This window comes from Rattus rattus, chromosome X, assembly GCF_011064425.1.
Source record: "Rattus rattus isolate New Zealand chromosome X, Rrattus_CSIRO_v1, whole genome shotgun sequence".
Lineage (NCBI taxonomy): Eukaryota > Metazoa > Chordata > Mammalia > Rodentia > Muridae > Rattus > Rattus rattus.
The window spans coordinates 36,527,698-36,542,872 of NC_046172.1; the positions used below are offsets into that span (position 1 = coordinate 36,527,698).

The window sequence follows — 15,175 nt, forward strand, 5'->3', positions numbered from 1 at the left end:
GCTTCTGTAAGGCAAAAAACACTATCATTAGGACAAAACGACAACCAACAGGTTGGGAAAAAGATCTTTACCAATCCTACATCTGATAGAGGGCTAATATCAAATATATACAAAGAACTCAAGAAGTGAGACTCCGGAAAGTCAAATACCACTATTAAAAAGGGGTTATAGAGCTAAACAAAGAATTATCAGCTGAGGAATATCAAATGGCTGAGAAGTACCTATAGAAATCTTCAACATCCTTAGTCATCGGGGAAATACAAATCAAAACAACCCTGAGATTCCACCTCACACCAGTCAGAATGGCTAAGATCAAAAACTCAGGTGAAGACCGATACTGGCGAGGATGTGGAGAAGGAGGAACATTCCTGCATTCTTGGTGGGATTGCAAACTGGTACATCCACTCTGTAAATCAGTCTGGCAGTCCCTCAGAAAATTGGACATTGAACTGTCTGAGGATCCAGCTATACCTCTCTTGGGCATATACCCAAAAGATGCTCCAACATAAAACAAAGACACATGCTCCACTATGTTCATAGCAGCCTTATTTATAATAGCCAGAAGCTGGAAAGAACCCAGATGTCCCTCAACAGAGGAATGGATACAGAAAATGTGGTACATCTAACACAATGGAATACTACTCAGCTATCAAAAACAAAGATTTATGAAATTCATAGGCAAATGGATGGAACTAGAAAATATCATCCTGAGTGAGGTAACCCAATTATAAAAAACCACACATGGTATGCACTCACTGATAAGTGGATATTAGCCCAAATGCTCAAATTACCCAAGGTACAAGCCACAGACCACATGAAGCTCAAGAAAGACAACCAAAGAGCAGATGCTTCAGTCCTCCTTATAACTGGAAACAAAATGTTCATAGGAGGGGATATGGAGACCAAGTTTGGAGCAGAGACTGAAGGAATGGCTATTTAGAGGCTGCCTCACCTGGGGATCCAGCCCATATATATACAGCCACCAAAACTATAGACAATATTGATGCAGCCAAGAAGTGCATGCTAACAGCAGCCTGATATAGCTGTCTCCTGAGAGGCTCAGCCAGAGCATGACAAATACAGAGGCGAATGCTAGCAGCGAACCATTGAACTGAGAATGGGGTCTGATTGAAGGAGTTAGAGAAAGGATTAAAGGAGCTGAAGGGGCTTGCAACCCCATAAGAACAACAATGCCAATGAACCAGAGCTCCCAGGGACTAAACCACTACCCAAAGACTATACATGGACTGACCCATGGCTCCAGCTGTATCTGTAGCAGAGGATGGTCTCATTGGGCACCAGTGGGAGGAGAAGCCCTTGGTCCTGCCAAGGCTGGACCCTTCCAGTGTAGGAGAATGTTAGGGTGGAGAGGCAGGAAGGTGGGGTGGTTGCGGAGAGTAAAGACCCTTATAGAAGAAGGGGAGGGAGTGGGATAGTAGACTTATGGTTGGGAAATTGGGAAAGGGAATAACATTTGAAATGTAAATAAAAAGCAAAAAATATTTAAGGATACAGGAAAATATAGTTTTTTCTGACATTGGCAAGATGTTTGACATGTGATAATTGCCATCATAAGAATGGGAATATTGATTTAACCTCATTTTGACATTAAGACTTCATGTTGATTTGTAAAATTGACCATTTGTATCTGTTTTGGAAAAAAATGTCTACTGGGGTTCTTTGCTCAATTTTCATTGGATTACTTGAATTTTATGTTTTATGAAATTTTAGTCATTTAGAATGCAATTTTCTTATAATTTAGGTAACAAGTTTTTATGGATATTTTATTTGAAAAGATTTTCTGTCCCCTACTCAAGTTTTTAATTTGTTCAGTGATCTCTAAGGATGGAATCCCGGGAATTCACATGTGCTGCTAGTTCAATATTTCATTGATAACGTATTTTGTTATGCAGAAACCTTTTATGTTGCTATAGTTCCACTTGGTATTTTTGCTTTTGTTTTCTGTGGCCATCATTTTTATCATATGCATGTTTGTGTACGTTTTCTCTTTGGAATTATATCTTCTTCCATTTGAAATTTGTATTTGGCTCCATTTCTCCTTTCTGACTCTTGGATGGCCTGTGCATTTAGTTCTTTAGAATACTTAGTAATGTATGAGCTAGTATAATCACTCAATGTGTTTGTAAGAAATTAGTGATTGTTAAATATGTTAAAAATTGAGCATTCCACTACTTCAGGTTCAGTAAGAGATACTGATACTATGTGAGATACTCATCCTTACTTAATATGTCATTGTATTACTGATTGGTGTATTTTAGCCATCTAAACAGATAATATATTGTAAAAGTGATTGTAATCCACATATGAGGATATAGTCTATCACTGTATGCCAAAGAGGGAAAATGACTATATATGAAGACAATAAAAGCAAAAACAAAAAATAAAAAATCACAGAAATGGGCCATTTGTTAAATAGAAAAGAATCTTAACGAGTCATCTAATTCCATCTGCTTCCAGCTTAGTCTATGGATAATAATAACTGCTAACATTTACATGTTTTGTAATTTACCAAGATTTCCATGTCATTTGATGTTCATAGGAAAACAGTTATTATTATGACTCATGACAACTCTGTTATATAAGTATAAACATTGCCATTATTTTTTTAATCTACTAATTACAATTGTCTGACTGAAAGAGAATGTTTTGTTTTCCATGTAATATAGAGTATGGCTGATTGTAGAAGTTAGAGGCATTAAGGATCCTCAGAGTAAGAAATTGTTGGGTGGGGGTGGGGAGCAGGAAGGGGAGGTGAATGGGGAGGGGAACACCCTTATATAAGAAGGGGAGGGGGGATAGGGATTTTATGGACAGGAAACCAGGAAAGGGAATAACATTTGAAATGTAAATAAAAAATATCCAATAAATTTTTAAATCCAATAAATACTAAATTTAACAAAAGCAAAAAGTATAATAGCACAAAGATCCAGTAATTAACTGCATTGAAAGACAGATATTTCATAGTTACAGTTTTATTGCTAAGTAGCTGTATACTTGTGTGAGTCATTTACTTTATGTTTCTGGTTTTTTTTTCTCTGTGAAACCATGATAGCTGTCAACTATGTTTATGCCTGTCCCCACATATTCCCATTCTTTTTGTATTCTTTTCTCTGTTATAACTCATAGCCCCATAGAAACAAATGAAAATATTAGGAAAATCTGAGATTAACTGGGTACTTTACAATTAAATAGATAGCCAGTTTCTTTCTCAAAATAATGATGGCAGGAACAAACAAGACTTTGGTAATTGATCTGAGCAAAATGGTGGATAGTACGCAGAAAGACCTGTGCACAATCTAGACAGACCAAATCCCAGCATTGAGGGCATGAGGGTGAATGTGTTACTCTACCAGTAGCCAAGGAGCTATTAGTAATTGATGGCTGCTGGGAAAAGGAGAGTTGGGGAGGTTTTAATGATGTGACTTCTGGTAGTCTGACCACATAACAGAGCAAGTCATAATCCCAAGACTAATCCCAAAATTAGTTGTGCAACAAACTAGGCATGATGGCAAACAAGAGAAAAAAAGCAAAAAAAAGTAATCTCAAAATTGCGTGGGAAGGGAGTGTGGTATGGAAAGGAGATGAGGAAGCAAATGTATTCAAAGATTGAAATTCTCAAAGAATTTTAAATGGTGGGCACATTGTTGAGGAAAAGATTTTTTCCCCATCTGTAATATTTCTAAAAGTCATCTAGGATGACATGCAGAAGAGCTCAACTACAGCTTTGGTAAGGCATATATATTAATCCATGGTCATTTTTCTTTGCACTAAGTAAAGTCAGTCTGCTTTGGTCTTTAAAAGTGGATCTATAGTTATTTTGCCATCCCTGAAGTACCTCCATTTCCCATTTCTCAAGTCAGATTAATTATACCATGAACTCTCATTTATTCTCTTCCCTCCTTCTGTTTTTACTTCCTTGCCCCCTCCCTAAAGAGACCCCCACTTTGTACTTGTCCAATCAGATCACTATCATTGATATGTGAAAAATCCATAAGGAATCATAGTATTAACTATTTACAAAACAATCCCCCAAAACAAACAAACAAGGAAACAAAACAAAATCTACCTATAATGTGCATGTTTCTGTTTATAAATAGGTATGTATAGTTTGACCAAACTTTTTCCTGTGGGCTGGCAATCTTCCCTCCAACAGCCAAAAACCAGTGGAAAAAAATTCCAAAACCAGACACAAGAAGCCCACATTTGAATTGTTGGTCAGGATTGTCCATGAAACTCTAATAACTTACAGATTATTGCTGTTGACCTTGGTTGACTCTGAACTAGAATGGAGCTGGCGACTCCTTCCCTGGGGACTAGCTTTCATGGTTGCAGAAGTCATCATAAAATGAACCACATCAGCAACCAACATGACACAATTACATTAAGATTATAGTAGTAGTAGTAGTGGTAGTAGTAGTAGTAGTAGTAGTAGTAGTAGTAGTAGTAGTAGTAGTAGTAATACTCATACCTTGTTGTAACAAAAGCTCCATAGTTGACTTAAGACCCATTCAACAAGTGGAAAACCATGCCTAATACTGGAAGCATAGCTACCTCTTCAGTGCTAGTAAAATCACGGTTTATAGGTGGAGAATCTACAACTACTAATTTAAATCCCTAATGACAATTTTTATATTTGTCCTTATACCCAAAGATAAGAGTAATTCTTATCATTTATCAAGTAAACTTTTCTTTGCAACAGAGGAAAAACATTACAGAAAACCACAAGAAATCACAATGCAGACATACGAGGCCTAATTCCAATGAATACATCTATACAACACTCCAGCACCTAAGGCTCAGAGAACACAGTGGAAGAAGGCCGAAAGACTGGAAGAGGCATAGGATCGGGGAGTTTTCTGTGGGGTTCTGTCTCCTAGAAACAACAGAAGCTACACACAGAAAATCTCATCAACATGACTCTCTAAATTTGAGCTGAATAAGGAAGGTGCCAGTAGATATGCTAACATGGTCTCAACCCCTCACAAAGAACTACAAACAACTAAGGATTGCTGAGAGAGAAACAGTCATTTGAAGGGAACCAACTACAATTAGTTATCTGATACCAAATGCATACAAGAAAGAAGTAACCAGAATATATATATGTATATATGTATATATATATGTGTGTGTGTTTATATATGTATATATGTGTGTGTATATATGTGTGTGTGTATATATATGTATGTATGTATGTATGTATATATATATATAGGTTACTTATTTCTTGTATGTATTTGGTATATTATATATATATATATATGTATGTATATATATTAGCAATTAATGAAAAAAGGGCCATACATTTGAAATGGGAAGTAGGGGTATATGGAAGGGTTTGGAGGAAGGAAAGTGAAGGGGAAATGATATAGTCTCAAAACAAATGAAATAATTTGCCTTTTGCCATTTTGCAGATTTTGCTAAAGTAATATTAAAGTTTAAAGCCAAATTCTCAATTTCTGAATGACTTAAAACTTGCTCTTTCTGACTGCTAAATAAGGGCTTGAGATTTTGTCCACAGCTGTCTTTCCATTATACATACTCTGTTTTGATAAAATTGTTGGTTTCTTATGACTTTATCTTTCACTGCAATATAAATTGTTCAAAAACATGTTGCTATATTTCAATACCAGTTCAGCCTTTCTAGCTGCCTGCTAGACAGTTTCATATAACCTGTTCTATCCTTAATACTGTTTCTAAATTCTTACACCTGAAATAAAACTATTTTCACCTCCTCAAACTCTCTTCTACTTCTGCTATGCTCTTTATCCTTTTGCTTATGATTGAGCCTTTGACATATCAAGCAGTCTTTCATTTTGGGGTACCTATGTCTTCTCCACCTATTTTCATCTCCGATTCATTCATAATCTCAGAATGAGCCCACATGACATAGTACTTTATTTAAAAATGTGATATTTTTCTCCCTTTGAAACCTATAACCTGGGACCTAAATTTAACCAAGTGCTTTTTTATTCAAGTATGTAAACACTCCTGTTTTATTAAAAGTAAAGTTCAACCTCCTAGCATCCCCAAAGATAAAATGCCTCCCAGGTATGTCCGAGAAGGTACATAGCTTTATAGAAATTCCTATATTTGAGATATGGCACCAAAATGACATTTGTGCATTAAAAAGCCATGAAAAAAGGAACAAGAAAATGAGGAAGAAATGAGACATGACTTTACTGTTTAAGTAGGCTGCTTCATCTGCAACCCTTCCCCAAAGAAACTGAAGAAAATTTATCAATTAGTTCTTAAAATTTTGCCCCCTTGGTTGGGAGGAGCCTTTAAATAAATAAAATCTCTATTCCCTTTTACACTAAAAAATGTATAACAGTTTAAGCTTTTAAATATTTTTATAAAATAACTCCACATTGCTGCCTCTGCATTCTTCTTCTACTGTATTGCCTGCATATATTTTATACTTTAGCCAAACAGTCTCCATATTCCTTACTGATTTTGCTATTGTTCAGTTTTTTTAAAAAATATACAAACTGAAATGTTATTTTGCCCCGATTTCCTAGTTTTCTGATTGAATACCCATTTAGGCCAGCTAAAATACCCCAGAAATGTAAATCAGAATTACCAATCATAATCTACTTCCTTTTGATGGACCTTTTCATTATAATTATGTTGTCTGTATTTTATTATTATTTTTCTTTCAATAAATAAGGGAATTCAAGCATGAAGTTTAAATGTTATCTTTGATCACCAAAGGTGCCTGACATCAAGTTTCAAAAATACCAAACAGCATTATGTATGGCAAACAGTGACTTCAATGGACGGAGTTGTCAACAGAGAAAAGACATACAAAAGAGAGAATGTGTTGCTTGAATTGCTCAGACATAAAAGATACTTCAATCCATTAATAACAGAATTGTGTAAAAATGCTTAGTATAACCATACCATATTCAAAGGCTTGTGTTGGTGCATCATTTCGAAACTTACTTCTAATATTATTGTTTATCAAAAGTACGATATGAACACTAAATTTAGACTGATGAAAAATGATGGCATTTATAAAAATGCAGTTCCGTGAAGTACAAATGTATATCGTGCTAGAGACCTATACTATTTCTTTTTATCCTTTAGTGAAGAACATAGGGTGCTTATGAGTATGTGTGCTATTTATTCTTAGTAATATGGCCCTTTGATGCTTAAAACTTGTTGACCAGTTATAAAGTATAACATTGGTAGTGCATAAGAATACAATTCATTTTGTATGTTCTGTGCTCAGTATAGCAAAGACTTCATTTTTAAACTGAATGGACAATTGGCTATAATCTATGATACAGTTATATACTATCATAAGATGGCATTTCTGTGTATATGCTTTTTGAAACAAGAAATGATTAAAATTGAAGGTAAGCATCCTCATTTTTATAAATGTTTTCTCGTTAGGAATTAGGTGCATAAAGTTTGAATGACAAGATTTACAGAAGCATTATATGAGGAAAGATAAAGAAGAATTGAAAATTTTATTTTACATGTACAGTAAAAGATAGCTTTTGGTTTTGAAAAGAACTCATGGAAATGTATATTGTTCTAAATTGAAAATTTTAAAACTAAATTCAATTGTAACATGAAAAATTAGAACGTTAAAGATGTATCCTTCAGCATTGATATTTCTACAAGAATGAAGATTTTCATTTAATAATGATTATTTTAGAAAAACGAGATATATTTTATTAGAAAGATTTGGCCCAAAGTGTTAATAAACCAATACTTTGAAACTCATTATTTAACATCCTATTTTCATGGAAGTAAAATAACTTACTAATAAAATTTATCTTCCAAAGTACCTATCGTTGTTTATTTATCATGATAAAACAAATTAAATGAAATTAGTGTTTAACAAAATATCATACAATCATTTATTTTTATTTTCCCTGACAGCAGGCTAATATTCAGTAACTTTGCTCCTTTATTGTGTTATTCAGTTATTAATATGCTCTGGCCTTGTCCTTGATAATAGCCTCTTGCTTTCAGTAAGAAACAAGACAATCTAGGTCAAAGAAGGTAGAGATACAAACAATTCTATGGAGCTATTCAAAACCCTGAGCTGTTGAATTAGTTTAGCAGAATAAAATAAAACAATTGATCAATTGTGTGGATGTGAAACTGCATCACATGGTTCCATGGATGTTTTGAACAAGCCAGCAGCAATGTTTTAAATCGGTTTACCAAGCTGTGAATGTTGTACATTTAATAACGTTTGGTTAGTTTTTCTTCTATCACTGAGTAATCTTAAAAATAAACTTTTTCTAAAAATTGATGTTAATCAAAATCATCTTGGTACTCTCCATTTGAGAGCCCAGTGAATCTATATTACAGGGCATGAAATCTATGACTGCATTTTAACTTGATCTCTGAGTACTTCTTATATGGAAAACTGAAATTCGAAAATGATTATATTAGCTTAAAAGTGTTAGGCTGCAGGTACATTGTTCTCACACCAAGCCTTTATTGCTACCAGTTAAAGGCTACCATTACTAACTGCTTTTAGGTAGAATTTGTCTGGCTCCTCTTCTGCTCTTTGAGTCCTATAATTGTGTCTGTTAAACCAATCAAAGGAATCCCAAATATTTTTGTATAGACTTAAGGTTCAATAACTTTACACACAGGCACTTAAAAACTTGTAAAGTTTCCATTGTAGTCATGGGTCAGGGTGGGGAAAGCATCTCTAGGTCATGCCAGAGACCAAGGATGGGAAAGGCTCCAGGGAGTCTGTGAGGATGACTGTAGTTGAGACTCCTCACAATGGGCAATATGGATCCTGAAGTGTCCACCTCCTGTAGCCAGGCAGGACTCCCAGTAGAGATATAAAGACTCTAACCCACCCACAAAACCTTCTACCCAAAATTTGTTCTGCCTACAAGAAGTTCAAGGACAAGGATTGAAGGAATAGCCAACCAATGACTGGCCCATATTGAGACCCATCCATGGGCAAGATCCAATCCCTGACACTATTAATGATACTCTGTTGTACTAACAGAAAGCCTAGCATAACCGCCCTCTGGAAGACTCCACCCAGAAGCCAATGGAAATAGATGCAGAGAGCCACAGCGAAACATTAGATGGAGCTCAGGGAATCTTGTGGAAGAGTTGGTCAAAGAATTGAGGGACATGGAGAGGATAGGGATCCACAAGAAGACCAACAAAGTCAACTAACCTGGTTCCTTGGGGGCTTCCAGAGATTTAACCACCAACCAAAGAGCATATATTGGCTGGACCTAGCACCCCGGTCCCACACACATATGTAGCAAATATGCAGCTTGGTCTTCATGCAGAACACCCAACAACTGGAATGGGGGATGCTACTGGCTCTGTTGCCTGCCTGTATATCCTGTTTCCCTAACTGCATTACCTTATCTGGCCTCAGTGGGAAAGGATGTGCCTAGTCCTACAGTGACTTGAAATGCCTGGGTGGGTTGCTATCCAGAGGGTACTTCTCCCATTATCAGAGGAGAATGGGATGGGGATTGGGGATAGAAGGTAAGTAATGTGGGGACTGGGAAGGAAGAGGCTGTGGTCAGGGTGTAAAATAAATACATTAATAAAAAAGAAAATTCATTTCTTAAAATTTCACTTACAATCATTTGGCTATGTTTATCTGCAAAGCTTCTGTAAGGCAAAGGACACTGTGGTTAGGACAAAACGGCAACCAACAGATTGGGAAAAGATCTTTACCAATCCTACAACTGATAGAGGCCTTATATCCAAAATATACAAAGAACTCAAGAAGTTAGACCACAGGGAGACAACCCTATTAAAAAATGGGGTTCAGAACTAAACAAAGAATTCACAGCTGAGGAATGCTGAATGGCTGAGAAACACTTAAAGGAATGTTCAACATCTTTAGTCATAAGGGAAATGCAAATCAAAGTAACCCTGAGATTCTTCACCTCACACCAGCTGCGAATGGCTAAGATCAAACTCAGTGAAGATGCCACAGGATGGAGAAAGATAAACACCTCCATTGTTGGTGGATTGCAGATCATACACCATTCTGAAATCAGTCTGAGTGTTCCTCAGAAAATGCCAACATTGAACTACCTGAGGACTGGCCACCTCTCTGCACAGGCACCAAAAGATGCCCTGCAACATACAACAAAGACATGTGCTCCACCATGTTCATCGCAATTTATTATAATAGCCAGAAGCTGGAAAGAACCCAGATGCCCTTTCAACAGAGGAATGGATACAGAAAATGTGGTACATCTACACAATGGGATACTACACAGCTATTGAAAACAATGACTTTATGAAATTCATAGGCAAATGGAGGGAACTGGAAAATATCATCCTGAGTGAGGTAACCCAATCACAGAAAAATACACATGGTATGCACTCATTGATAAGTAAGCTTAATTCTAACATTTGTATATGGTTTTTATACTGGTTGAAAATCTTAACTACCTTGGTCACCTGACATATCTTTTTCTTTAGACTTCTACTTGTAAGATTCCATCAGAATCATTGAGCGTGTATCACTAGTTCATTTTTCAAAAACGCTTAGATCTATAACTATAAATATAACAATTCAGGCACTGTACCACAGCTGAAAGTTTGAAATGTGGCTGAAACAAGGAATACTATAATCCAGGTATATTTAATTTTATAAGAAAAGTATTAACTATTAAAGAATAAATAATTATCCTTTTACGTAATTTTGTGGCATATATGCTTCTAAAGACATTAAACTTTAAATGTAAAAACATCAATTTCCTGTGTAGTTTTAGCACATCTGTGCAAATGTTACATGATTTGGTTTCATTTCTGTTGCTGTAATAAAATACCCTAACATGAAGCAATGTAGGAGAAATGGGGACTTGTTTCATTTAATAATTACAACTACATCTGTAATTGTGAGGAAGTCAAGGCAGGAACTTCAATCAGCTGGCCACACTGAATTCATAATCAATAATAGAAAAATAAAAAAAATGAATAGGAAATGAATGTATAAATTTTTGCTTGCTTGTTTGTGCTTGGCTAGGCATTTCTGTTCTTTTATTGTTCAGGACCCTTTCCTAAAGCATAGCACCAGCCACAGCAAACTGAATCTTCCTATATTGACTTAAGAAAATCCCCTGGCCTTCACTTCAGGCCAACCCATTGTAAGGAATCTGTACTTGGGATTTTCCTCCCAGTAATTTTAGGTCATGAAGAAGTGACAATTTAACCATCACAAACCATATTTTACTCATTTTTGTGCTCATTCTAGAGGAAAGGATACCTATATGGTCCAATCCGTTTAGCATATGTAATATCACTAAACTATTTTATTGCATATTGTTATCTACTAATACTTTTTAAATTTCATATTTAATCATCAGACATTCATGTAATTACTATTCCACAGTATTTATTTTGTTTCGATCCAGTACACTATCTTCTTGTGTGCTTAGATTATTTTATTCAGGAAGTAGGAATCTTCTCATGTTCACTTCCAGCTCAATACTATTCATCTTAGATAGCTTCATTCTATCTTAAATCAAAATGCAGTCCAGTCTTTTCTTGTATATTTCTAATCTGATTTGGAATTAGCCAGTTTCTAAGAATGCCTGGGGAATGGTGTAACAAGACCATAATACTGAAAAATTAATTATTACTAAAGTGATCTTTGTTCCTATGTCTTTTCAATGAGCAGAGAGAACAAATATTTATGTATATACATACATAATACACATGTAATACATACATGCATATATTCATAAAACAGCAAGAGTTTACTTCTTTAGTAATATTTATGTGTCTGCTTCCTTGATAATATAATATTTATTAGTGACACATGTTTAATAATACATGACATTTTTTGTTTTGGATTACAAAGCATATAGACCAGATTCAGCACACTAATCCTACAAAAAACAAACAGTGGTTTTTAATAATAGTTTTAAGATTATGCAATTTGTTCAAAAATAATTTTTGTAAAATTAAATTCTTACAAATTTAGATGATATTATAATGCATTTCCACATAGGAATATATTATCTTTACCCTGGCTTTCCCGTACATATAAATCACAGCTAGTTAAGAGTTGACTTTGTTTTAAATATATACAGATACAAAAATGACTGTATTGGTAGAAATTTTTCCTGTTTAGCATATGATATTCAATCTTTAGTACTGGGCTTAGTTAAACTCTGATGTAAACCTGACCTAACTTTTCCTCATAAAACCTTGTCCTAATATAACAGGTATAGTGACTTATGCTTTAAAATTGTAGCCACTCAGAAAAGTAAGGAAAACAGGTACAAGTGTAAGGCCAGCCTAGGCAATATTAATATATGCCTGTGCTGTAATATGTATCTGAAGATTATTGAAGAGAGTATTGTGTTTGAATAGTATTATAAAAACATTTATTACTTGTACCTCAGCTATTGGTGTTCTGTTCAATATATGGAAATCCATCAGTGTAATCCACCTGAAAGGAAACTGAAAGAAAAAAACCACATTGTCATCACATAGATGCTGAGAAAGTCCTTAACAAAATCCAACACCCTTTCATGTGAGCTGTTTTGAGAGCAAAAAATACAAGGGCCCGTACCTCAAACATAAAGAACGATAAGACCAATGACAAGAGCTTCAAGTTTCTGAAGAAGAAAATTAAGGAATACATCAGAAGATGGAAAGATCTCCCATATTCCCATGGATTGCTAGGATTAACAATGAAAAAAGAAAGCATCTTCCATACATGATACTGGTCTAACTGGATGTCCTAAAGTAGTATTAATGCCTATTGGCCTTTGTCCCAGGTGTTTAAACCTAGTCAAATTACAAAATACACTTAATAATGGACCATCTAACATTACCATTTTTACTACTTGGGTAAAAATAAAAGTAAAAATTCCAAATTTTCCCACTCTTATTTTATTTTTTACTTGAAATGTTAAGAATTTTTCCTAGCACAATTCCTAAAAACATGGTTTAACATGGCTGTTTAATTTTTAACCTAACATTTGTTTTTTTTTTCAGGATTGCACTGTCTATGAAACTGAAAATAAAATTCTTCATGTGGTAAGTAGACTTGGATGTAATTTTTGTCTCCATTAGACAATATTTACTTAGCAATTAAAAGGCTATGGCTTACAAAAAGTAATCCATAATAAAATGGACTATTAACCTCCCTTAGTTAATTGTATTTTTACATTTCAGGAAACCTATAAAAGAATTCAAAACTCATTAGTTATGGTAATATTATACTCAGTGAAATTGTATATTTTTGTTGTTACTGAATGGATTGTTTCTGCCCCTCCTCCTCCTCCTCCTCCTCCTCCTCCTCCTCCTCCTTTTTTTTTATAAATCATTTCCTAATGAATGCACACCTTTCAAATACCTTCATCACTTGCACATGGGACTTCTGCATTTACAGAAGTTCTACTTCTACTTAGTTACAATCTTAGCATCATGCCATTTTGCTTCTTTGCTTATGGCTTTGGGATTCATTCATTGTTTGAATACATACAAATATTACTTTGTATCTCAGGAGTTAAGACATTTATAAAATATCGTGACTAAGTATATGGGGAGGAAACATCAACTCAGAATGGCAGCAATGCTGAGATAATGTACTTCCCGTCATTGTGTAGTACTGATGACCTTTGCTGTCAGAAAAAAGGAATTAATGTATTCTCCTGCTTTGTCTAGGAAGGGAAGAGAACACCCTTAAATCTTTTTAGGTCCAACTATTCTTAGTCTCTGTAGAATAGAAAGGAAATAACTTTTATTTAAGTTATATACGTATATATTTAAAACATTAGTTTAAATTCTATAAGCATATTATATATTGAGTAGTAATCCTGAAGTTCATTCAAAATATAAGACCTTTTTGTATTTATTTATTGTTTATATATGAGCACTTGCGTGTAATACTACACACATGTGGCATTCAGAGGAAATTTGTGGGAGAGGCCTCTCACCTACAATGTGAGTTCCAAAGATTAAACTCGGAGCATCAGGTTTGGCAGCAAATGATTTTTCCCCACTGAGCCACCTCGCGAACTCCAAACCTAATAAACTTTTTGACTACATATGGGAAGCCACTGATATTATTGGTTTTTTATTTTGTCTTTCTTGGATATTTTATGTATTTACATTTCAAATGTTATCCCCCTTCAAAATATCACTGCTTGCAGATGATATGATAGTAGACTTAAGCCACTGATATTTTAAGTGGAAAAGTCCATATCTGATATCATATGATGGGGTTCATTCAAAATTCAGACTCACAACACCACTCTGTCAACATTACCAAGGAAAAGATGACTCTTTCAGAACTCAGCAAAAGTTGTAAAAAACTGTTTTCATTTCTAATACAGGAATTCCTTCAAAGGGTAAAAAAATGAGGTTTGCATTGGCCATCTTCTTAAGACCTATGTCTATTATTTACTGTGGCGTGTTTACTTGTTTGTTTGTTTATTGCTTATTCCATCTGTGATAAAAAAGATACTGCTAAAACACCCTAAAATGTATATAGATAATCTATACATAACAGTGTGTAAAAAGAATAAGATGAGTTGATCTGTATGCAAAAGTAAGCTATTGAAGCTATTGGAAAGGAGTGTATTAAGTATGAAACTTCTTTAAGAAGACTGCAGTATCTGAAGACCACTATGCATGTCCTAAAGAAACAAAAGAATGAACTGTTGAAGTACTATGCTAGAATGCTAAACAAAAACCCACATAAATTAAAAAGTAAAAATCCCATTGCATTGTAATTAACACCTTTCATTCAATATGCTGATCATGATGAAACAAGAACAGATCTACCTCAGTAAATTGAAACTTAAGCTAGTTGCAGATGTTTAAGACAAGACTCAACCTGAAAGTTTTAAAGATATATTATTATAAAGTTTCTACTAATGGAAAAATGAAAATATGCAACGAAGTAGATATGAAAGAAAGTTATGCCATCAAGACTATAGTTGTTCATTCATTGGCTGGTTGTAAAATAGTCAAAACAGTTCTGAATCTAGATGACCATGATAATAGTTACAATGAAGATGGAATTTTTAAAGTGGCAGGGAAAGTGCCTATTGTTAACACAATGAAAATAATGGGCTTATTGGAAGAATACAGAAATGTTCATTTATAACATAATATGAAATCATAATTTTTTATATGATCAAGGAGAGACTTCTAAGATAAAATCTGGTTT

General features: G+C 34.6%; 1 protein-coding gene across 1 annotated transcript in view; it reads left to right on the forward strand.

Annotated features, from left to right (window-relative positions):
* The window catches only part of Cnksr2 (connector enhancer of kinase suppressor of Ras 2), a 227,289-nt gene that overhangs the window by 66,206 nt on the left and 145,908 nt on the right, over positions 1–15,175 (forward strand). Inside the window, 1 exon segment of the mRNA XM_032889343.1 lies at positions 12,994–13,035. Coding sequence (XP_032745234.1) covers positions 12,994–13,035 — 42 coding nt within the window.